Here is a 24631-nt window from a genome sequence, read left to right as displayed (position 1 = left end):
ATACCCACTATCCAAAAACACTCACTATCCAAAAACCACTTACTATCCAAAAACACTCACTATCCAAAAACACCCACTATCCAAAAATACCCACTATCCAAAAAACACCACCTATCCAAAAAAACACTCACTATCCAAAAACACTCACTATCCAAAAAACACATACTATCCAAAAATACCCACTATCCACGAAACACCCACTATCCAAAAACACTCACTATCCAAAAACACTCACTATCCAAAAACACCCACTATCCAAAAACACTCACTATCCAAAAACACTCACTATCCAAAAACACTATCCAAAAAGCACTTACTATCCAAAAACACTCACTATCCAAAAACACCCACTATCCCAAAAACACTCACTATCCAAAAATACCCACTATCCAAAAAACACCCACTATCCAAAAACACTCACTATCCAAAAAACACTCACTATCCAAAAACACTCACTATCCAAAAACACTCACTATCCAAAAACCACTTACTATCCAAAAACACTCACTATCCAAAAACACTCACTATCCAAAAACACCCACTATCCAAAAATACCCACTATCCAAAAAACACTCACTATCCAAAAACACTCACTATCCAAAAAACACTCACTATCCAAAAACACTCACTATCCAAAAACCACTTACTATCCAAAAACACTCACTATCCAAAAACACTCACTATCCAAAAACACTCACTATCCAAAAACCACTTACTATCCAAAAACACTCACTATCCAAAAACAATCACTATCCAAAAAACACCCACTATCCAAAAAACACCCACTATCCAAAAAACACCCACTATCCAAAAACACTCACTATCCAAAAACACTATCCAAAAACACTCACTATCCAAAAACACTATCCAAAAACCACTTACTATCCAAAAACACTCACTATCCAAAAACACTATCCAAAAACCACTTACTATCCAAAAACACTCACTATCCAAAAACACTCACTATCCAAAAATACCCACTATCCAAAAACACCCACTATCCAAAAATACCCACTATCCAAAAACACTCACTATCCAAAAACCACTTACTATCCAAAAACACTCACTATCCAAAAATACCCACTATCCAAAAATACCCACTATCCAAAAATACCCACTATCCAAAAACACCCACTATCCAAAAATACCCACTATCCAAAAACACTCACTATCCAAAAACCACTTACTATCCAAAAACACCCACTATCCAAAAATACCCACTATCCAAAAATACCCACTATCCAAAAATACACACTATCCAAAAACAATCACTATCCAAAAAACACCCACTATCCAAAAATACCCACTATCCAAAAACACTCACTATCCAAAAAACACCCACTATCCAAAAATACCCACTATCCAAAAATACCCACTATCCAAAAACACTCACTATCCAAAAACCACTTACTATCCAAAAACACTCACTATCCAAAAACACCCACTATCCAAAAATACCCACTATCCAAAAAACACCACCTATCCAAAAAAACACTCACTATCCAAAAACACTCACTATCCAAAAAACACATACTATCCAAAAATACCCACTATCCACGAAACACCCACTATCCAAAAACACTCACTATCCAAAAACACCCACTATCCAAAAACACTCACTATCCAAAAACACTCACTATCCAAAAACACTATCCAAAGAGCACTTACTATCCAAAAACACTCACTATCCAAAAAACACCCACTATCCAAAAACACTCACTATCCAAAAATACCCACTATCCAAAAAACACCCACTATCCAAAAACACTCACTATCCAAAAAACACTCACTATCCAAAAACACTCACTATCCAAAAACCACTTACTATCCAAAAACACTCACTATCCAAAAACACTCACTATCCAAAAACACCCACTATCCAAAAATACCCACTATCCAAAAAACACTCACTATCCAAAAACACTCACTATCCAAAAAACACTCACTATCCAAAAACACTCACTATCCAAAAACCACTTACTATCCAAAAACACTCACTATCCAAAAACACTCACTATCCAAAAACACTCACTATCCAAAAACACTCACTATCCAAAAACCACTTACTATCCAAAAACACTCACTATCCAAAAACAATCACTATCCAAAAAACACCCACTATCCAAAAAACACCCACTATCCAAAAAACACCCACTATCCAAAAACACTCACTATCCAAAAACACTATCCAAAAACACTCACTATCCAAAAACACTATCCAAAAACCACTTACTATCCAAAAACACTCACTATCCAAAAACACTATCCAAAAACCACTTACTATCCAAAAACACTCACTATCCAAAAACACTCATTATCCAAAAACACTCACTATCCAAAAACACTCACTATCCAAAAACACCCACTATCCAAAAACACTCACTATCCAAAAACACTCACTATCCAAAAACACCCACTATCCAAAAACACTCACTATCCAAAAACACTCACTATCCAAAAACACTATCCAAAAAGCACTTACTATCCAAAAACACTCACTATCCAAAAACACCCACTATCCAAAAAACACCCACTATCCAAAAACACTCACTATCCAAAAATACCCACTATCCAAAAAACACCCACTATCCAAAAACACTCACTATCCAAAAAACACTCACTATCCAAAAACACTCACTATCCAAAAACACTCACTATCCAAAAACCACTTGCTATCCAAAAACACTCACTATCCAAAAACACTCACTATCCAAAAACACCCACTATCCAAAAATACCCACTATCCAAAAAACACTCACTATCCAAAAACACTCACTATCCAAAAAACACTCACTATCCAAAAACACTCACTATCCAAAAACCACTTACTATCCAAAAACACTCACTATCCAAAAACACCCACTATCCAAAAATACCCACTATCCAAAAAACACCCACTATCCAAAAATACCCACTATCCAAAAAACACCCACTATCCAAAAACACTCACTATCCAAAAAACACTCACTATCCAAAAACACTCACTATCCAAAAACACTCACTATCCAAAAACACTCACTATCCAAAAACCACTTACTATCCAAAAACACTCACTATCCAAAAACAATCACTATCCAAAAAACACCCACTATCCAAAAAACACCCACTATCCAAAAAACACCCACTATCCAAAAACACTCACTATCCAAAAACACTATCCAAAAACACTCACTATCCAAAAACACTATCCAAAAACCACTTACTATCCAAAAACTCACTATCCAAAAACACTATCCAAAAACCACTTACTATCCAAAAACACTCACTATCCAAAAACACTCACTATCCAAAAACACCCACTATCCAAAAATACCCACTATCCAAAAACACTCACTATCCAAAAACACCCACTATCCAAAACACTCACTATCCAAAAACACCCACTATCCAAAACACTCACTATCCAAAAACCACTTACTATCCAAAAACACTCACTATCCAAAAACACTATCCAAAAACCACTTACTATCCAAAAACACTCACTATCCAAAAACACTCACTATCCAAAAACACTATCCAAAAACCACTTACTATCCAAAAACACTCACTATCCAAAAACACTATCCAAAAACCACTTACTATCCAAAAACACTCACTATCCAAAAACACTCACTATCCAAAAACACCCACTATCCAAAAATACCAACTATCCAAAAAACACCCACTATCCAAAAACACTCACTATCCAAAAACACTCACTATCCAAAAACACTATCCAAAAACCACTTACTATCCAAAAACACTCACTATCCAAAAACACCCACTATCCAAAAATACCCACTATCCAAAAAACACCCACTATCCAAAAACACTCACTATCCAAAAACACTCACTATCCAAAACACTCACTATCCAAAAACACCCACTATCCAAAAACACCCACTATCCAAAACACTCACTATCCAAAAACGCCCACTATCTAAAAACACTCACTATCCAAAAACACTCACTATCCAAAAACACCCACTATCTAAAAACACTCACTATCCAAAAACCACTTACTATCCAAAAACACCCACTATCCAAAACACTCACTATCCAAAAACACTCACTATCCAAAACACTCACTATCCAAAAACACCCACTATCTAAAAACACTCACTATCCAAAAACACCCACTATCTAAAAACACTCACTATCCAAAACACTCACTATCCAAAAACACCCACTATCCAAAACACTCACTATCCAAAAACACTTACTATCTAAAAACACTCACTATCCAAAACACTCACTATCCAAAAACACCCACTATCCAAAACACTCACTATCCAAAAACACCCACTATCTAAAAACACTCACTATCCAAAACACTCACTATCCAAAAACACCCACTATCCAAAACACTCACTATCCAAAAACACCCACTATCCAAAACACTCACTATCCAAAAACACCCACTATCCAAAACACTCACTATCCAAAAACACCCACTATCCAAAACACTCACTATCCAAAAACACCCACTATCTAAAAACACCCACTATCTAAAAACACCCACTATCTAAAAACACCCACTATCCAAAAACACCCACTATCCAAAAACACCCACTATCCAAGTCCAAGACGTATAACGTCATATAGACCCACATCGTTAACTATGTTAAAGCATCTACAGTCCATTGCGATCCATTTAACAACAGCGTTTGTGATGTTCCCACGACGTGTACAGTCCATGGACTTTCCATCCAAAGTTGTCATTTAGTCTGTAACGTGTATCCGTGCGCTCAGACGCCCGGCGAGACAAAGGTGCTCTGACCAAAGATGATATTGAAGCGTCAATTAATAACTGTAATTTTGTCTAGTAATGATTTCTCATGCTTTTTGAAAACAAAAATGATTATTTAAAATACCCTACATTTCACAGTATGTAGCAGCAGCAGCTCGAGTCATTTGTAACTCACGACCGCAAACTGGAAAAAGACCGGTGTTATTGCTATAAAGTATAAACACAATGTTGCTGTGTTAAAGCAGCACAAATTACCACAGTCACGTATGTTTAAAGTGGCACAAACGAAGCCCAATGAAAATCGCTTGATTTAAAATGTTATTCTCGATTAATTTTTTAATCGCGATTAAACTTTTAGCGCATTAACAACTTTTTAATTTTCTCACTTAAAATAAATGTTTAAAATAATTAGCATATCACATATTCTTATTTTTATTAAGATAAGATAACACTTTATTGAATTTAACCAAATGTCTCAACTTTTTTGGAAATAAGATTTGTATTATAAAGGTGGTTAGAGCATTTCAGCATTTTTTCAACAGCTCTGTAAATCATGTTGACATTTCTGTTAATAATAAATCCCCATGGACTGCAAAGCTAAAGATTAGGGTAAAAAATCCTGAAGTCGTCCTTTAATAAAGTGTTTCACCATGTTTAAACCTTCTGCACAACACTATTCCATTAAAAACACACCCATCTTCCTTTGCTGTTTCACTCTAACAAACCAAGTAACCAGGCCAGCAGGCCCGATAAACTTAGTTTCAGTTCTATCCCCTCCCACTCCAGACTATGCAACGGTGGACTGTGAAGAACCCATTAGTGGTTGCAGACGCTGCCTGATGTCTGTAACCTTTCACACAGCACAAGCTGCCATTCACAAAGAGCATCTGGAGGGGACTCGCTCTCGGCTCCCACAGGACTGATGGTGTATTATTCGTCTCGCAGGCTCCAACCCGCCCTCCCTACACTACTAACCTATCAGGAGCTTTTTACAGCCTTGACCCTCACCTGATCTGGAAATTTAGAGAGTCTAGTAATGCAGAATTAATGAGGAGTCTACCTAAAAGTGCTACCTAAAATAAACACATCTTAAAATTCATGGGTTTTTAGTACTGTAGAGAAGAAGAGGTACTTCTTACTGGTCTATCAATCAAGGAGGTGGTTAGAAATAGATAAAAAACTAGGGCTGCACTTTCCAAAGCGCCGCCAATGAGACTGTTTGATATGACACAGTAAAAACGACTAGTAATAATTAAGATTAAGTTAAGTGTTTCTGTGTCGTTTTCCTAGTACATTAAACCAGGATAAGCGTTTTTGACTCTCTCGGAATAGCTGATTCTCACAATTTCTCAGAACCCTGAGCTAAAACACAAGTTTAAAAGTGAAACAGTGAGGAAAATACAGCTAAAAATAGATATATGTAGATGCATTCAAAGTGGGTTTTACGGTTGCTTGGTTATATTCGTGTCGTGGTGCACTTAAGCCAAGCGCTGAGCAAAGCAGAGATTTGTGCCGAGGTTAGCGGTGTTGCTGCTTCTCATGTGAATGCTCCCTTCGTCATAAATAGAGAGGCTATCTTCTAGTATACACCTGATTAACTTTTAAAGCCAGGTGATGGGGGAAACAACAATTTGTAATTTGTCAAGATGGCAACATGTAGAACTGAAGGATACATTATACATACTGATATAAAGAGTGGCATGATGGGCGGCACGGTGGCTCAGTGGGTTGCACTGTCGCCTCACAGCAAAAAGGTCCTGGGTTCGATCCCCAGGTGGGCCGGTCCAGGTCCTTTCTGTGCAGAGTCTGCATGTTCTCCCCGTGTCTGCGTGGGTTTCCTTCTGGAGCTCCGGTTTCCTCCAGTCCAAAAACATGCAGTCAGGTTAATTGGAGACACTGAATTGCCCTATAGGTGATTGTGTGTGTGTGTGTGTGTGTATGTATGTATGTGTGTCTGCCCTGCGATGGACTGGCGCCCCATCCAGGGTGTTACTGTGGGATAGGCTCCAGCACACCAGCACCCAGTGAGTGAGTGAATGAGTGAGTGAGAGAGAGAGGCATGATGGGACCTGGAGAACTGGATTTTACAAATGCGCTATCCCACCACTGCTGAGATCTGAGTTCAACAGCCTCCGCACAAGAGGCGGTTGATAGCAGATTATAGGACATGACTCTCCATACATGATTCTGTAGTCTGTAAGACCACGCCCCTAGCAGGTGAAAAGAAGCGGTCAGTGACAGCATGTTCCAGGGGCACATGAGAGTCTACAGCAGGGATGTCAAACTCAAGGCCCGCAGGCCAGATCCGGCCCGCCACGTCTTTTTCTGTGGCCCGCGAGAGCTTAAACCACTGTACGATTGTTGTGATGGTTCGAGTCGTTACAGAGACGCACTTATAATTTAATGGGACACCTGCACCTTTAAACGGCAACTGCTGACATCGTAGTCATGGCAACTAACTTTGAGCTTCGCTGAGAAGCCATGTGACTTACGGCAAAAGAACGCGGGGTAGCGTAGTCAGTAATGTAAACAATAATAATAAATACAAATAATTATCTTGCAATATAATACCCAAGCATTGTCTGTAAGTAGTGGCGTTTATATTCTCAGTTGTTTGTAAATGTTTAGTGAGTATATCACAGCGTTTTAGTTACAAATGTACTGTAATTAAATACAATTGTTACTGTTACTATAGCAATTAGTATTCTTACACAAAATGCTAACTCGTTAGCGCTATTTTACGTTTGGTTAAATCTCATATTGTACCAGATGTAACACTTGACTACAGCTGTGTGCTTTTACTGTATTGAGTTCTTTATTGTTTTTATTGTTTGTATTTTTACTTCATTTTGATGCACACAGTGTATCACACAGCTGGGAAGCAAATAAACCGACTGTATTCTGAAGGGAGCTGTCTGTCTGTCTGTCTGTCTGTCTAGCTGAGAAAGGGGGATACACTATTAGTGAGGGCAGAACAATTGTCTTAAAATACACTGTAAAATCCTAAATAAACTGCATTTCTCAAAACGCATGCTGATTTTGTGACCTGCAAAGTGACACATCCCGCCAGTAGATGATGTTAAGAAATATTTACACATAATCCCAAAATGTACAAGAAGATAAGTAAGAAAATGAAGCAGAAGGAGGAAATTTAATGAAAGTGAATAAAAGTTTGTGCTTCAGGAAGAGAAACCGGTGCGTCTTTTGTGTTATGAGGCCGTGTCTGTGGTAAAGGAGGACAATATAAATGCAGAATTCAGCCTCCAAGAAAAACAACAGACTGCAATCACAGCAGAATATGTTACAATCGGCCCTTTGAGGGCCACCATAATGCTGATGTGGCCCTCGGTGAAAATGAGTTCGACACCCCTGGTCTACAGAGATGAAAAAAGGTCCTAAAGGTTCGATCTTTGCCTCTGTAAGTATTTCTCTATGTTTTTTTTTTCTTGTGACTGAATGGGTTTCTTGCTGGTACCTTCCAAACATAAGCAGAATCTAAAGTGGTTGCTTTAAATAGCCAGTAGGCAAAAGTAAGTGGATGGGTATATGCCTGCCATGCAACCAGTGTTTCTGGGTAGGTTTTAGTTTATCTTAGTTGATACCTGAAATAAATAAATGAAGGAATTAATTTTATTATCTTTTTTAATAAAACACCACCTCAAACACGAAATTAATAACTATAGATTTTGCCGCTCAGGTGGCGCAGAGGTAAAAACACACGCTGCAACCAGAGCTGGGATCTTAAAAAATCGTATCGAACCTCAGCTCTGCCTGCCGGGTAGGCTGAGCGGCCACATAAACAACGATTGGCCTGTTGTTCAGATATGGGCAGGACTAAGCCGGATGGGGTCTCTCTCTCATGACTGGTGCAATTACGACCTCTGCTGGCTGATTGATGGCGCCTACACAGAAACGGGAAAAGAGTGCTCTCAGGGTGAGTCTCTCCATACACAGCGCTGAGCTGCACTGCACTCGTCAAAGTGTAGGTGATAAGATGCATACGGCATGCTGCCCATGTGTCGGAGGGGGTGTGGGTTAGCTTCGTTCTCCTTAATCAGAGCAGGGATCGGCATTGGTGGAGAGAAAGCATGACGCAATCGGCCAATTGGACGCGCTAAAAAGGGAGAAATATATAAAAAAAGAATTAAAATAACTATAGATTTTTAGTTATTAATTATATGTTTTTATTGTAGTTTTAAAGTGATTTATATAAAATACCAAATCAATAGCATTGAAAAACTCATATCATTCATAGTAGGTTGCCTTAAAGATAAAAAGCCTCGAGCTTAACAATCATCAGTGTGTGATTGCAGTACTCGGTTTTGGCAGGAGGAACAGCAGGAACATGCTGGCCCAGCCATGCTCACCCCTGAACTCAATCCAACCAAATCAATGCAGCTGCAGCTGGTCAGAGCAGCCAATCAGGGACCTGCTAAGAGCCAAGCTGCCTCCCTCTGAAATCTCATCATGTACATAAATTGCTCCTGACAAGAAGCTGAATAGCTTGTTTGCAAAAACATACAAGCTAATCTAGATACTGTATGCAGTTGATTTCTTGGCATTTATTTAAAAATGACATTTCTTTGAATAGTACGTTTTTAAATGTATTTTTATATCTTTCTGTGTTTATTCATTTGTTTTGAATAACTTCTTTGTTCTGATCAGGGTGGTGGTGGGACCACAAACAACTGAAATACTTAACGCAAAGCAATAATATCTATTCTATTGTCTATATCTATTGTGTTCACGTCTTTGCTGAATTATGATTAAGATATATGATCATCCGCAGCGGGATATTCCGCTGACGCACAAGCACCGAGTTTCTGAACTCCCGTGTTCGAGGCTCGGTGTTGCTACCAGTCGGCTGGGCGCCATCTGGCGAGCATAACTGGCAGTGCCTGCAGCAGATACTAATTGGCCACCGTATCTGCAGGGTGGGGACCGGACTATATGTGGGTGGGTGGGTCTTCATACGCTGTGTAAGGACCCTGATTGGCATAAGAGACGCCCGTGCAGGAAGCGCGGCCGAGAAGAGGAGGGCTGTACACGTGTAAAGAAGGCGTGGGCAGCGGCGTGCTCTCCTTGGATGCAAATCTGGAGTCTGTCAGCAGTGGAAGACAAATTGGATGCGCTAAATCGGCAGGGAAAATGGGAAGAAAAATGCATCCAAAAAAAAATTTAAATAAAATACAAATAAATAAATAAAAAATAATAAATAATAAATAAAAATAAATAAATAAATAATGATTGGCCTGTTGTTCAGATATGGGTGGGATTAAGCTGGATAGGGTCTCTCTCTTAACTAATGCAATTACAACCTCTCCTGGCTGATTGATGGCACCTGCACAGAGATGGGAAAAGAGTGCTGTCAGGGTGTGTTTCTCCATACACAGTGCTGATCCACATTGCACTCGTCAAAGTGTAGGTGACAAAATGCATACGGCTGCTGCCCACGTGTCGGAGGGGGAATGGGTTAGCTTCGTTCTCTTCAATCAGAGCAGGGATTGGCATTGGTGGAGAGGGCAATTGGATGCGCTAAAAGGGGGAAAAGGGGGGGAAATGCAGAAACAAAATGCAAACAAAACAAAACAAAAAGATGTATGATTATCCTGGTCAGGGTTGCACTGTTGCAGTAGGTCCGGTTTCACCAGAAACACTGGGCGCAATGTAGTAACACACCCCTAAGAGGGCAGCAATTCAAACCCCCCTTGGACACAGACAATCATGTCTAGATGTAGGCTCGACTCCCAATTAACCAATAATGGGCTAGCATAACAAACCGCTGTGCCAAGCGCAGATAATATACATAAGCAATTCAGGATGAGCTCAGGATAGCAATAAAGTAAAAATGGTAATATTAGCTTTTTTAATTCTTCCAATTTGTACATCTAACAAACATTTGGGGCACCATTTCCAATCAGTATACTGACGGAAATTTTTATATTTATATTGATCGTGACAGTTTTTCTAAATGAAATACAGTTGTATTGCACTGAGATCTGAAGTAATGGCGTAAGGCAATAAGGAACAGCATTACTAAGTAGATAAAAGAACAACATGGTAAAAATCTGGACTGCTTGCGCATTGTTGCATCACTTAAAAAAGATTGCCAAAAATGTAGAACCAACTGTAGATGGATTTCATGTTTTCACTCATCACCCAGGAGGGGGACAGCTCTTTCTCTATCACTTGGACTACTTCAGTTCCTTAAGTCTGGAGCTGCAACACTAGTCTCATGTGAAATGAATGTGCTGGGAGATATGATAAAATGATATTAATATTACAATATACACTGATCAGCCATAACATTAAAACCACCTCCTCGTTTCTACACTCACTGTAAATTTTATCAGCTCCACTTACCATATAGAAGCACTTTGTAGTTCTACAATTACTGAGTGTAGTCCATCTGTTTATCTGCACACTTTGTTTGCCCCCTTTCATGATGTTCTTCAATGGTCAGGACTCTCCCAGGACCACTAAAGAGCAGGTATTATTTGGGTGGTGGATCATTCTCAGCACTGCAGTGACACTGACATGGTGGTGGTGTGTTAGTGTGTGTTGTGCTGGTATGAGTGGATAAGACACAGCAGCGCTGATGGAGTTTTTAAACACCTCACTGTCACTGCTGGACTGAGAATAGTCCACCAACCAAAAATATCCAATCAACAGCCCCCGTGCGCAGCGTCCTGTGACCACTGATGAAGGTCTAGAAGATGACCAACTCAAACAGCAGCAATCGATGAGCGATCGTCTCTGACTTTACATCTACAAGTTTGGCCAACTAGGTAGGGGTGTCTAACAGAGTGGACAGTGAGTGGACACGGTATTTAAAGACTCATGCAGCACTGCTGTGTCTGATGCACTCATACCAGCACAACAAAGTAATCCTATATGCTAAGTAAAATAAAATAAGCTGATAAAATGGACAGTGAGTGTAGAAACAAGGAGGTGGTTTTAATGTTATGGCTGATCAGTGTATCACTATCTTGACATGCTTTTCATAGTATCACTGGCAATCACTGTGTATATATTGCTTGCATTTAGTACAGAGACTACAGAATTTGCATACACATGCAGGAGTGTTGGCGAAAAATGCAATTTTTCCATGACGAATGTTTGATATTTTAATCTAAAATTGGTATTAGGGCTCATTTGAGAAATTATGCTTTTTTCATGACTGTGCTTTCCGTGCTAACTGCTGTTTGGAAGCAAACTCTAGCTGCTGATCCAGATCTTTTAAATGGTTTTGCATACAGGTAAAAACTAGTCAGTTTGAAGTGTAAGCAGTCAAAAGCATGTGGTGGAACTTTTCCTGTCAGAAAGCAAAGTCAGACACAAGAGATTCCTTTTAGCTGGATTGAAGTTTAATGAAAGCACAATTGTGGATTCTTACATACAGCAGAGAACCATACCTAGGGTGGCCAGACGTCCGGTTTTAGGCCGGACAGTCCGGCTTTTCAACTGCCAGTCCTCCATTCACGCAACGCTAGGACAGACACTTAAAGTGAACTGGTTTCATTTTTGATTAATATTATCTGTCATTGGCTCAGGTACATGTCAGAACAAATGCTTTGTATTTCATTGGTTTAACAGCCTCCTTTTACTGCTTACAATGCTACCACTGGCCAATCGCAGAAGGTCCGCCCTCTAAATGCTAGTCTGTGATTGGGTGGTTGAATTTCGCCCGCCTGCTCTGTTCTGTAAACACCGCTACCTGAGTCAATCACTCACTCTCATGCTCAAGAATGCTGTGAAAATGCATTTTGGAATAAACTTTTGGAAGCAGCGAGGAACAGACTTAAATATGAAAAGTAGACACAACATTTAGTGAGTAAAACAGTAATTTGTTATAGAATTCTTGCTTAAATTGGTCAAAAACTCTGTTATATGGGTTCTGGATTCATTCTGTCTGTTGCAGTATCATGTGTCCCCCTGTTCCTAATATGAGGTCCGTCTTTTGGGTGTAATGTCCGGCATTTTGGGGTGTAATGTCCTCCTTTGTGTTAGTATGAATCTGGCCACCCTAACCATACCGCAGTAAGAACCCCTAACTAATTTTACATAGGTCTTTTCATACCTCTATCGCCCTCTCCATCGCCAACCCCTCCTCCTCGGAGTCGGACACATAAAGAGAATCAGTAAGATGCCATGAAACGTATTCAAAAATAAGAAAATACATATTGGTGCCATAGAGTCTGCTATGTTCTAAATAATTCTGGTCTTGTGATGTGATAGCTTGTCCTTGTTATGTTTATGTTTGCATGTTCTGTTCTCTTTCGTGACCTCGGTCGCAGTGCTCTTAAAAACCTTCTTACTGGGTATGTGATATCTTACAATATGTGATGAAGAAGAAGAAGCCCCTTACTCATAATTTTCTATCACAATCACCTCACGAGTGGTGCACTGAATGTTTCAGCTTTATCAAGTACAGTAGACCCTTGAGTTATGAGTTTTTCATTTTGGGTTACGAACGATCTTTTTCAACTTAACGTACGAACAAATTTCGGATTACCAACCCGAAATTTGCGAAACACGTGACATTACGAACACGTTCACTCCAACCATCTCTCTCTCGCTATATATACAGTGAGTGAACATTCGGACAGCGGACGGTGTTTTTTTTTGGTGTTTTCTATATATTTTGTAAAATTCAATATGAATATGTTCCCAAAGAAGGTGCAGAGGAAAATATATTACTATATGTTGTTGTATAATTACTCCTGCCAGTAGGTGTCACTGTGTATCAGACAGCGGGGACAGTGAGTGAGAGAGAAGAAGGAATTCGGCTCAGTAAAGTATTCTTTCTTTAATGCAGTTACACCTACAAAATACAACACTACTGAAATAAAGAAGGAAATAATAGAGAAATATGAGAGTTATTGTTGTTTCTGGTAGATACATTTTATAAAAAAAGAAAGGAAATGTACTATGGTGTATGGTACAGAACACGTACTGTACTGAAATGTGATGTGTGTTTTTCATGTACAGTACAGTACTACTGTGTATTTTTGTTTATTATTGTTTATTACAGGAATGTCTATTCTATAATTTAAGATTTAAGGGAAAATATACTTGTATTTATAACAAAAAAGACCATTTATGACATTAGAAAGGTTAGGTAAGGGGGTGGTTTGGGAGGTCTGGCACAGATTAATTCTATTTACATTATTTATTATGGGAAAAGCAGGTTTAACTAACGAACATTTTGACTTAAGAACAGCCCTTCGGAACCAATTAAATTCGTAAGTCAAGGGTCCACTGTATACATAATTGTAGGACGGCACGGTGGCTCAATGTGTAGCACTGTCGCTTCACAGCAAGAAGGTCCTGGGTTCAATCCCCAGGTGGTGTGGTCTGGGTCCTTTCTGTGTAGTTTGCATGTTCTCCCTTGTCTGTGTGGGTTTTCTCCATGCAAAGACATGCAAGTGAGGTGAATTTGAGATACAAAATTGTCCATGACTGTGTTTGACGTTAAAACTTGTGAACTGATGAATCTTGTGTAATGAGTAACTACCGTTTCTGTCATGAATGTAACTTAAGTGTAAAACATGACATTAAAACCATAATGAAACAAACAAAGATGATTTTACCTTATAATTATAATTAACGTCTGTTTTACTGGATGGTTTTTCTGGCCTTTAAATCTCCAAAGCTCAGCACCAACATATTGCTCAGGATTGGTCAATATTGTTTTATTCAGTCTTATTCCAGCACTGGGAATTGAAAGTTTCACTGGCCTTTTTACAACCCAAGCAATTTCTTCTTTACAACTGCATTGATTGCAAAAAGCTGTTTTCTTTTTTCCTGCCTCTCTAGTAAGATAACTTGTTCTGACTGTACACGGTATATGCTGTCAAACTCTACAACACTAACGGAAGCTGGAAAATGCTATTTTGTTATTAAGTGAGCTTAAACTGAGGGTCAGATTACAAAAACAATACAGGTAGGAGTTTAAGAACTGAAAGCTGGACTGCATTTTTCTATGGACTTAGTTCTTCCGGAGGCTATCAGACAATTATGGTAAACCTGTTTGTCACTGAAATGCTTTTCTTGCACAGTAAGCACAAAGGCTATAACTTTACCAAGTAGATTTGCTTAAATATTTTATACAGCTGGCAACAGAACCAGAACCAAGCTAGCCTATTAAATGTGAAACATAAAAAATGAGAGCAAAATTATTAAATCAGTTTGAGTGACATTTTTAGTCAAGTAGCACATTGTTAGTTATAACACTAGATCTAATTAATACTTTACTTTTGGCCACTCCGTACCAGACTTGGAACAGTTTTAACACCGGATGCTGCCTGATGCAACCCTCCTATTTTTATCTTGGCCTGGTACCAGCAATGAGAGCGCACTGACAAGTATATCTAGCCAATGGCTGGGCTGTTTCGGCCAACATTAGCCAATTAGACTAATAAAACTAATTAAAGAATATGAAACAAGAGGAAATGCTTATATTAGAAATAACAGCATGACCTTGAGTCTTATACAATAGTTTTACAAGCACTTTTTATTAGTTAACATTACACTGATCAGCCATAACATTAAAACCACCTCCTTGTTTCTACACTCACTGTCCATTTTATCAGCTCCACTTACCATATAGAAGCACTTTGTAGTTCTACAATTACTGACTGTTGTCCATCTGTTTCTCTGCATACTTTGTTAGCCTGCTTTCACCCTGTTTTTCAATGGTCAGGACCACCACAGGACCACTACAGAGTGAGTATTAATTAGATCATTCTCAGCACTGCAGTGACACTGACATGGTGGTGGTGTGTTAGTGTGTGTTGTGCTGATATGAGTGGATCAGACACAGCAGTGCTGCTGGAGTTTTTAAATACCGTGTCCACTCCTACCTAGTTGATCCACCTTGTAGATGTAAAGTCAGAGACGATCACTCATCTATTGCTGCTGTTTGAGTTGGTCATCTTCTAGACCTTCATCAGTGGTTACAGGATGCTGTTGGCTGAATATTTTTGGTTGGTGGACTATTCTCAGTCCAGCAGTGACAGTGATGCGTTTAACAACTCCATTAGCATTGCTGTGTCATATCCACTAATACCAGCACAACACACACCACCACCATGTCAGTGTCACTGCAGTGCTGGGAATGATCCACCACCCAAAAAACAAAGAAGTCAGTAATTGTAGAACTACAAAGTGCTTCTATATGGTGGAGCTGATAAAATGGACAGTGAGTGTAGAAACAAGGAGGTGGTTTTAATGTTATGGCTGATCAGTGTAATAAGCAACAACAAATTACTATTTAATTATTTCCTTAATAATTTCTTTTATTCCGCGAACACAAACACTCCTGGACTGTTGCCAGGCAACACAAACATATTCCTGTACACTAGATAGCTACTACTCTGTTTGATTAGGTCTACACCTTACGCAGGTCGGCTACTTTGTACCAGGTACATTTATTTGTACGTTTCATTTATTGAGCATCAGGGGAGAATAAGAGTCTGCTGACAGTCACTTTGGTTCTTGCGTGATTTCGATGAGTCAGTATAATCAGACAATACATTGCTCCATTGTTCCAACTTTTTAGGCTTCTCGTCTCCTTCAACGTTAGAAGTTATTTGTGGAAATGTGTTTAACATTGCTGTACAATCTAAACTGTGATGATTGTTATTACATCTGTAAAGAGAGTGAAACATAGTAAAAAGTCCCAGTGCTGTTAAACTCTATATCAGCCCGCTAGCACACCAGCGCCGAGTTCAGGGGTGCTTTGCTACTGGTTGGCTGGGCGCCATATAGCGGGCACAATTGGCAGTGCCTGCAGCAGGCACAAATTGGCCACCATGTCTGCTGGGTGGGGAAACGACTGGACCAAGTGGGTTGGGTCTTTAAACTCTGTGCAAAAACTCTGGGTTTTTTGGACCTAGGCACCTGTGCAGATGCACGGGCGTAAAGAAGGGGTCCGCTAGGACTGCGCTTGCGTCAGAAAGCACATGAGCAGCAATATACCCTCCACGAACGCAATCACAGCAGCAGAAGTCAAACTGACTACGCTAAATCGGGAGAAAAAGGGAGAAAGTGCATAAATAAATAGGACCTCTTGTCCAATCAAATTACTGGGTCGGAACTAAGTGTTGTATAATAATAATACCAATAATATAATAATAATAATTTAGTGTTCGTTATAGTACTAGTTCTGTGAATTAATTAGCTGGTAGAAACCAAGCAAAGGACCAGTGAAACTACAACCAAAGGTTAAGATCAGATTAACACATTGCTAAACACAGAGTTCCTACACTTTTTTGTTTAGAAATAAGCAGGGGGAATAAAACAACTGGCACAGAAATAGATTTAATATCCAACCAGTTACATCATAGAGCTGTGAAAGCATTACTATCCAATAAAGCCTATGTAAACTAGATTAGTCACCTATTATACTAAGGCTAATGTAAAGTGCTTTATGAAAAAACATTGTAATTGTTATTTGTTACAGTAAAAAGTCATATTTTAATTGTTAAGAACATTAGTAAAATATAAGGTTACCAATAACAATGCACCATGTTTACACATTATTTAGTACAATAGTATTCTGTTTGAGATTTTTAATGCAGCAATGGCTCTCTTAAAACAATTTTAAATAGCATTATACATGTTAAAAGTAAAAGTTAGGGCCGGTATCGGTATCGGTCCAATATTGGCCCAAATCACTGCATCGGATATCGGAAGGAAAAAAACGTGTAATCCGATCCGATACTGTTGCTTAATGTAAATAACACTTAATGTAAATAACACTTAATGTAAATAACACTTAATGTAAATAACACTTAATGTGAATAACACTTAATGTAAATAAGGCCGTTGTTTGTGTGTAAAGCAAATAAAACACAAAGATACGTTCCAACAGAGCGCCGTTTATTGCCAGCTCACTCAGCAACTGCCGTAACAAGGTGCATCTTGATGACATCATTAACATGTGCCACTGATCTACAACTCATCTGTAACGGCCATTCAGAAATTAAAACACACTGATCTACTTTAACTTTTAGCATTTAAAAAAAATCATCTACTACATCTCCATCTAAAAACACTGTTTAAACACAATAAAAATCGCTTTATAAATTATGTCCCGGCTTGGAGATCTCTCAACGATTAATCCATTAGTGTTATGAAATACAACAAACTACACCGTTTCCCGTTTAGCCACAGACGTCCTCTTCAAAATCCAGCAGTGTTTAATCATCTAAAAACGTGACAGAACTTTAACGGAAAATCTCAACTCTGCATCAATTCTAACTGGTCCATCGTGTTTGATTGACATCCACATCTTCCAATTGTAGACACTTTGAACGACACGCCGTAAAGCGAGATGTGTCACGTGAACAACAGCTCGAACGTAAGTGAAACCAAAAATGCTGCTAAATGTTCTGTGTGTAAAAGTTCAAATTAAAACAGCAGTTTTGTATAAGTGTGATGTTGTAGGTTCTGTATTTATTCCTTTAGAATATTAGTTTCACAGTCTGAGCATTGTTATTTAGATAGCTAGTTTAACCATGGTGCATTGAGACATGTATTATTACTGCTTAGTTGTTTGAGAGGAGAAATGACGGTATCGGATTGGTATCGGCACATACTCAATTTGCAGTATCGGTATCGGACATGAAAAAGAGGTATCGAGCCAGCCCTAGTAAATATGTTCTCAAAATCGCATGAATATTAAATGTTTTAAACTATTTTGATATGGTAGAAAATGTTACAAGTGGTGCTAGTAGTAGATCCTGAGATGAATTGGTACTTTTAAAATATAACTCTACATTATGTTAATTGTATACAGTATGAACAGATATCAGCACACTGTTTTGAATATAGGGCAATGCTTACTGATTACACAGTACTGTGATACAATGTGATACAATGTCACAGTACAATTTGTAACGAATATATTAAATACATGTACAGTATTTATTATTAGATAAATGGGTGGCTTTAAAAGTTTAAAAACCACAGCATTAGGAAAAGGAAAATCATTTTGAGTCAAAAAAGCCACAAACAAATGTGGAACCATTTTCTCTAGAAAGTGTAATGTGTTGCAAAACACTTTGCTGAGATTAAAATAGCAATACACTTTGCAATGTGTAGGTAACAGGGAGAGGGAGCCATTTCGGACACAGATATAGTAACACTCCATGATGAAAAACAACTTCCTTCCTGCGTGGTGTAAAAATGGAAGAGCCAATAAAAGCTGACTCGCCTTTTCTCCCCATTCCTCTCAGACTCCCCTCCCCCTGCTTCCTCCAAAAACAGCATCAAAGCCATCAAAATGGTAATGTTGTGTATGAATGAGACCCCATCCCCCCACCCTGACAAACTCTCTTTCTGCTGCAGACTTTTTTTTTTTGCTCCATGTTAGGAAGAAAACCAACACCAGCACCTCCCCCCTCCGCTCTCACAAAATGGAAGCTTCCACTATTAAACTGGTGAAAAGAATAAAAACATTAGAACAGAAACAAACCCAAACTGCCACACGCTTAAATCCCAAAAAACCACACAAATGGCCAGGTTTAGAACCACTATTATTTACCCGGTGAGAGTTTGATTTCTATGTATACAAGATTTCAGGAGTGAAACAACATGCTGGTCCAAGTGCTGAAACTGAGACACTGCATTCCAAGAAACAGTCAATCATTTCTGTTTAGCAGGAAATCAAACACATCAGACTAGTATATGGATCTTCAATTCATATTTTTTGTTTACTGTGCATTTTATTAACCTGTTGAGAACAAACTCTATAAAAAAAACAGAAGAAAAAAAGAATAACACAATGGCTGCAAAGTATGTATAACTTATACTCAATGAACAGCTTTATTGTTTTTATTTATGGCTTGGTAGGGTAATACTGGTTTGTGATTACAATTATTTGATTCACAACTTTGTAGTTTAAAAAAACAATACAGTTTAAATGTAACCAATTGATAAACAATCTGCCTTCACTTGTGTTGTTTACTTTAAAATAACTATTAAATTCTTAAAATTGATGGTAAAATGTATCTATTGAAATCAGCATACTTAACCAGCATGAATACCTGCATACTATACTATTTTGTTTGGTAGTATGAAGTTTAGGTCACTGACTATAAAATCTTTCCATGGTGCTGAAAAAATGTTATTTATTTATTAGGGCTGTCTCGATACCACTTTTTCATGTCCGATACCGATACTGCAAATTGAGTATCTGCCCATACTGATACCAATCCGATACCGTCATTTACATTAAGCAACAGTATCGGATCGGATTACACGTTTTTTTCCTTTCGATATCCGATCCAGTGATTTGGGCCAATATTGGACCGTAATATATATACACATGGACTTCAACAAACATGCTGCACATCACACGTGCCTTCCACATCCTTTCTTTACGCACATTTGCACCTTATTTACTTGTAAATTTACTTGTATTGCACAACTTTTTATACTTGAAGTCTGGCAGTGTACTGTACTATACATCTGGATTGCACACTTTATCGGATGCTGTACTGTTGTTATTGCTGCTGTGTCGTTTATTCTTTGTTTACATATAGTAAGTACAAGAAGTTTTCAGTGTACTGTACTGTACATCTTCACCTTGTCTGATGCTGTTCTGTTTTATGTCACTGCGGTGTTGTTTCATTCTATGTTTATATATAAGTTTATATATATAGTATACCTTTCTATTATTATTTATTTTATTATTTATTAGATGTTTCTCTGCACCAAGAGAAATTCCTTGTACATCTGGGACTTGGTGAAATAAAGATTCTGATATATATATACATAAATGCCCTTCTTCTCCATTACACCCACAGTCATCTAATACAAAAAGTTCTAACTACAATTATATAGTCTCATATTTGCATAGTCTGATTCTGTAATTAGCCTTTATGCTTAGTGAACAAGAACATACTGTACATAGGCTACAAATATAATACAGTACTTTTGCTTTAACTAGTAAGTCAATATGTAAAGTACCAAAAAGCAGAATACTATACAGTACAATGCAGAATAGAAAAATGCTTTTAACTTGAACTTTAGCTATTTAAACCTATTTAAGTTACAATATGCAGTATAAGTTCAATGCTGCCTTAAATCAATACCATATTGAGTATTGTTTGTTTGTTTGTTAGGATTTTAACGTCATGTTTTACACTTTGGTTGCATTCATGACAGGAACGGTAGTTACTCGTTAGACAAGGTTCATCAGTTCACAAAGTTAAATCAAACACAGTCGTGGACAATCTAGTGTCTCCAGTTCACCTCACTTGCACGTCTTTGGACTGTGGGAGGAAACCGGAGCTCCCGGAGAAAACCCACGCAGACACGGGGAGAACATGCAAACTCCACACAGAAAGGACCCGGACCACCCCACCTGGGGATCGAACCCAGGACCTGCTTGCTGTGAGGCGACAGTGCTACCCACCGTGCCGTCCACCCATATTGAGTATTAAAATCACTTGAGATACTAAAATAGAAGTTCTAATAGTACTGCATTAAACAATAGGTGAAATACATACAGCTAATATGTGGCTTTTACTTTGTTCTTCATGACTAAATAATCAATTATACCAAAAACTCAACTAATTAACATTTGCTAATGTTTATTTAATAAATGTTAAATGTTTATTCATTAAAAGCAACAATAAACTTTGCTATTTGACATTAGTACATTAGCAAGAGCATAAATGACCTAGATTTTTAACCAGCAATTTCAGTGTTTAGTACATTCGCTTTACATTTGGTACTTCATAAGTGTCTTTAATAATCAAATATCATCCTTAAACCATCATTGACATCCTCAAATATATTAATCTATGTTAAAATTACTTAAACATGTAAAAAAAACAACTTGAGTTTTAAGTAGCTGACACAAATGTAACGTTACAAACACTGGCGTACTATACTAGTTAGTATGGTAGTATGCAGTTTGAGACATAGCTTTTGGGATCTGTTCGTGGTGCTGAAAATAGCTTCCATAGTCCGTGTGGCCGCTACAAGGAATTAAAACAGCTCTTCAAACGTGTTTCACTGTTAATAAGTTATTTAAAAATCGTATATCTGTGTACTTTTACTTATAATCTTGTAAAAAGTGAAAGTCGAGGTCAAACCAAACGCTACCGTGTGGTCATGTGACCAAGCAAAACAATGATCATTCAAAAGTGTCGAATAAGTAGATTTACCTCGATGTGTGTTCAGATTTCTCACAGTTTACTGCTAATGTGTGATATTTTTAATGACAGCGAACATTTAATGCTTAAAAGTCTTTCATAACCTTGTGTAGTCTCAAGAAACTCATCGACCTACTCAAAATGGATGCTGAAACTGTTTCAAAAGCAATCCGAGAATACTTGCGGTTTGAGTAGTATGCCATTACGGAACATGACAAATACCGGAGTGCTATACTACTATACTACTTAGTATGGTAGTATGCAGCTTGGGACGTTGCCTATGGCATCTGTTCGTGGTGCTGAAACCTGCTGTTAGCCAGCATTTATAGCTCTCACTAAAAATGAATGAAGTTTAACGCTTTTAATTAAGTTAATAAACAATAGAACGTATCGTATAAGTGTGTAGGTTGATTTGAAGATTGTAGAACAGTGAAAGTCGGTGTCGAATCAAATGCTACCACGTCGTCATGTGACCAAGCTAAATATTAGCAATATTATACCTAACTGCGCTGATAAAAGTGTCCAATAAGTACATTTACCTCGAAAAAATGTCATATTTATTACGATTTTCTGTTACTTTGAGGCGCGGCGTGTCAAAAAGCGAACATTTGATACTTAAAGATGTCTTTTATAACCTTGTGTAGTCTTAAGAAACAACATCGACCTGTTTAAAAATGGATGCTAAAATTGCTCCAAAAGCAGAACAAGCACACATACATACTTGCGTTTTAAATAGTACACATCCACAATGTAGTACTACACTAGTTAGTACGTTAGTATTTGAAATAAGACTATGAAGTAGATATGACAGAATTTACGCTATGCCGTGCACATTTCTCGAATTATATATATATATAGACTGTCCGAAATTAAACGTTTTAAAACTAAGCATGAGGAAAATGTAGCTTTTAAAGAGAACTTTGTCAGTAAATGGATGAATAGCTTCACTAGGAAAGGCTAGGTTTTCGCTAGGTCTGCTTATCGTATACTTGCTTAAAGGTGCAGTACGTAACTTTAATACTTAAAAAGAAAGCAAGCTGCATTATCAGTTTAGGTATATATATATATAAAATAAAGAAATATGGTTCGAAACATGATGTTTTTCTAATTCTGAGTTGCCCCTTAAGTCTACAATAGGTTAATAGCTTAAAGGCAGTATTTTAAGGTCGAGTTTGGCACAAGTTTTACATCCTTACAGGTTGACAACACAAACTTAGACATCTATAGACATGCTGTCTCTATATAATTCTGTACCAGATAGCAGTGTGCTAAACATACTGTTTTAAAATGATGTCCTGGACTAATGCTTTACCTTAATGTTTTACATTCTTCAGTTGAATAGATTCGCCTAACAAAGTGGACCTAAACAGCAAGTGAAACAAATCACATGTTGTCTAAAAGTTGAATCCCAAACATGTCAAAGCTACATTTGTTTAATAAAGTGACAAAGCAGAGAAAAACCTCGCTTTGATGGACTGTAACTTCATACGGGACGATGCAAATCAAGACAGACTGAACCAAGTTCACGCACTGCTTTTATTTCTTTCTTATTTTGCATAAGGTTTAAAAACAGTTATCTTTCAAGACTTTTGCTTCATCTGAGCAACTAGTTCCTTTAATCAGAGGAAGATGGATCAAGCCAAAAAAAGTGTTCAAGTTCCAGCAGGGAGGAACAAAGCGAAGCACATACAGCGACTCCTCATAAATATTCAAGTCTCGTCCTGATCTCGATACACACAAAACACCGCATTATCTCACTCCTACAAATGCTTGTTTGTTAGAAGAATAAGCGAACATCAGCAGGAATAAAAAGTACATCAGTAAGAACAACTTAAACAAGATTTAAAAAGCGACACCAGACAACCAAGTGCAACATTAAGACAGCAGAAATGTAGCCTTCGTTACGTTTAATGAATCCCATCACTGTGCGTGTTTCTCTCCCGGCGCGCTCGCTTTATTATAGGCGCTAGAATAAAACCTGCGGCTGCGGCTGATGTTTCACTTACCTGATGACATTGGATCTCCACTTTCAACGCCTCTTGCAGGCCTTGTAGTTCCATGTTCGGACTTCAAAATCACTTTTCTCCCACTTTCGATACGATCAAATAAAGTTTCCGTGCAATCCGACGTTTTTCCGATTTAAAACCCCTGATTTAAGCGGCGCAAACAAGAAGTCAGGCCGCCAAAAGCAAGTTCTATCTTCTTTACTGACCAGCAGCTCTCATCTCTCACTTCACTTCACCACCACACACAAAGTGCTTCAAACACCCAGCACAGGAAAGATGTCGCCGCTCGGACACATCCACTTCACCCAGCACCACTTCAGACCCTTCCCCGATAATCCGTCGATACGATTCTTTTTCTTTTTTAGCTAATTTTGGATCAAAAAAGAAGGGGGGGACTATATTTTTGTCCGAGTCCGCGGCTGGATTTCACTTTGCCTGAGGAAAAAAGTTGCGCTTCGGTTGTCAATGCTAATTCGGAAGTTCCCGGATGAAGCTGTGAAAGAAGAACGGAACTCCCCCCTCCTCCACACACACACACACACACACACACACACACTAACATACGCTTCAGTCATGCGCATGCGCCACTAAGAAAAACGTTACTCTATAACTAGCATTAATAATAATTAATAACAACTAAAATAATTTATTTAAGAAGTTTACATGTAGTTATATTGTCACAAGTATATAAGCATCCAGCTTGTTTGACTGTGGGCAGTGTTGCC

The 24631-nt window shown here is 38.2% G+C and overlaps 1 protein-coding gene across 1 annotated transcript in view; it reads right to left on the bottom strand.

The window, feature by feature from the left end:
* The window catches only part of phf21b (PHD finger protein 21B), a 206519-nt gene extending 182286 nt beyond the window's left edge, over positions 1-24233 (bottom strand). Inside the window, exon 1 of the mRNA XM_063006698.1 lies at positions 23907-24233. Within this exon, the coding sequence (XP_062862768.1) occupies positions 23907-23960 (54 nt within the window). The 5' untranslated portion in view covers positions 23961-24233. The remainder of the gene's footprint in view (positions 1-23906) is intronic.
* Positions 24234-24631: the final 398 nt, after the last annotated feature.

The sequence above is a fragment of the Trichomycterus rosablanca genome, chromosome 1 (assembly GCF_030014385.1).
Source record: "Trichomycterus rosablanca isolate fTriRos1 chromosome 1, fTriRos1.hap1, whole genome shotgun sequence".
Taxonomy (NCBI): domain Eukaryota; kingdom Metazoa; phylum Chordata; class Actinopteri; order Siluriformes; family Trichomycteridae; genus Trichomycterus; species Trichomycterus rosablanca.
The sequence above is the reverse complement of the archived record's forward strand: the minus strand, read 5'-3'. Positions and strand labels throughout refer to the sequence as shown.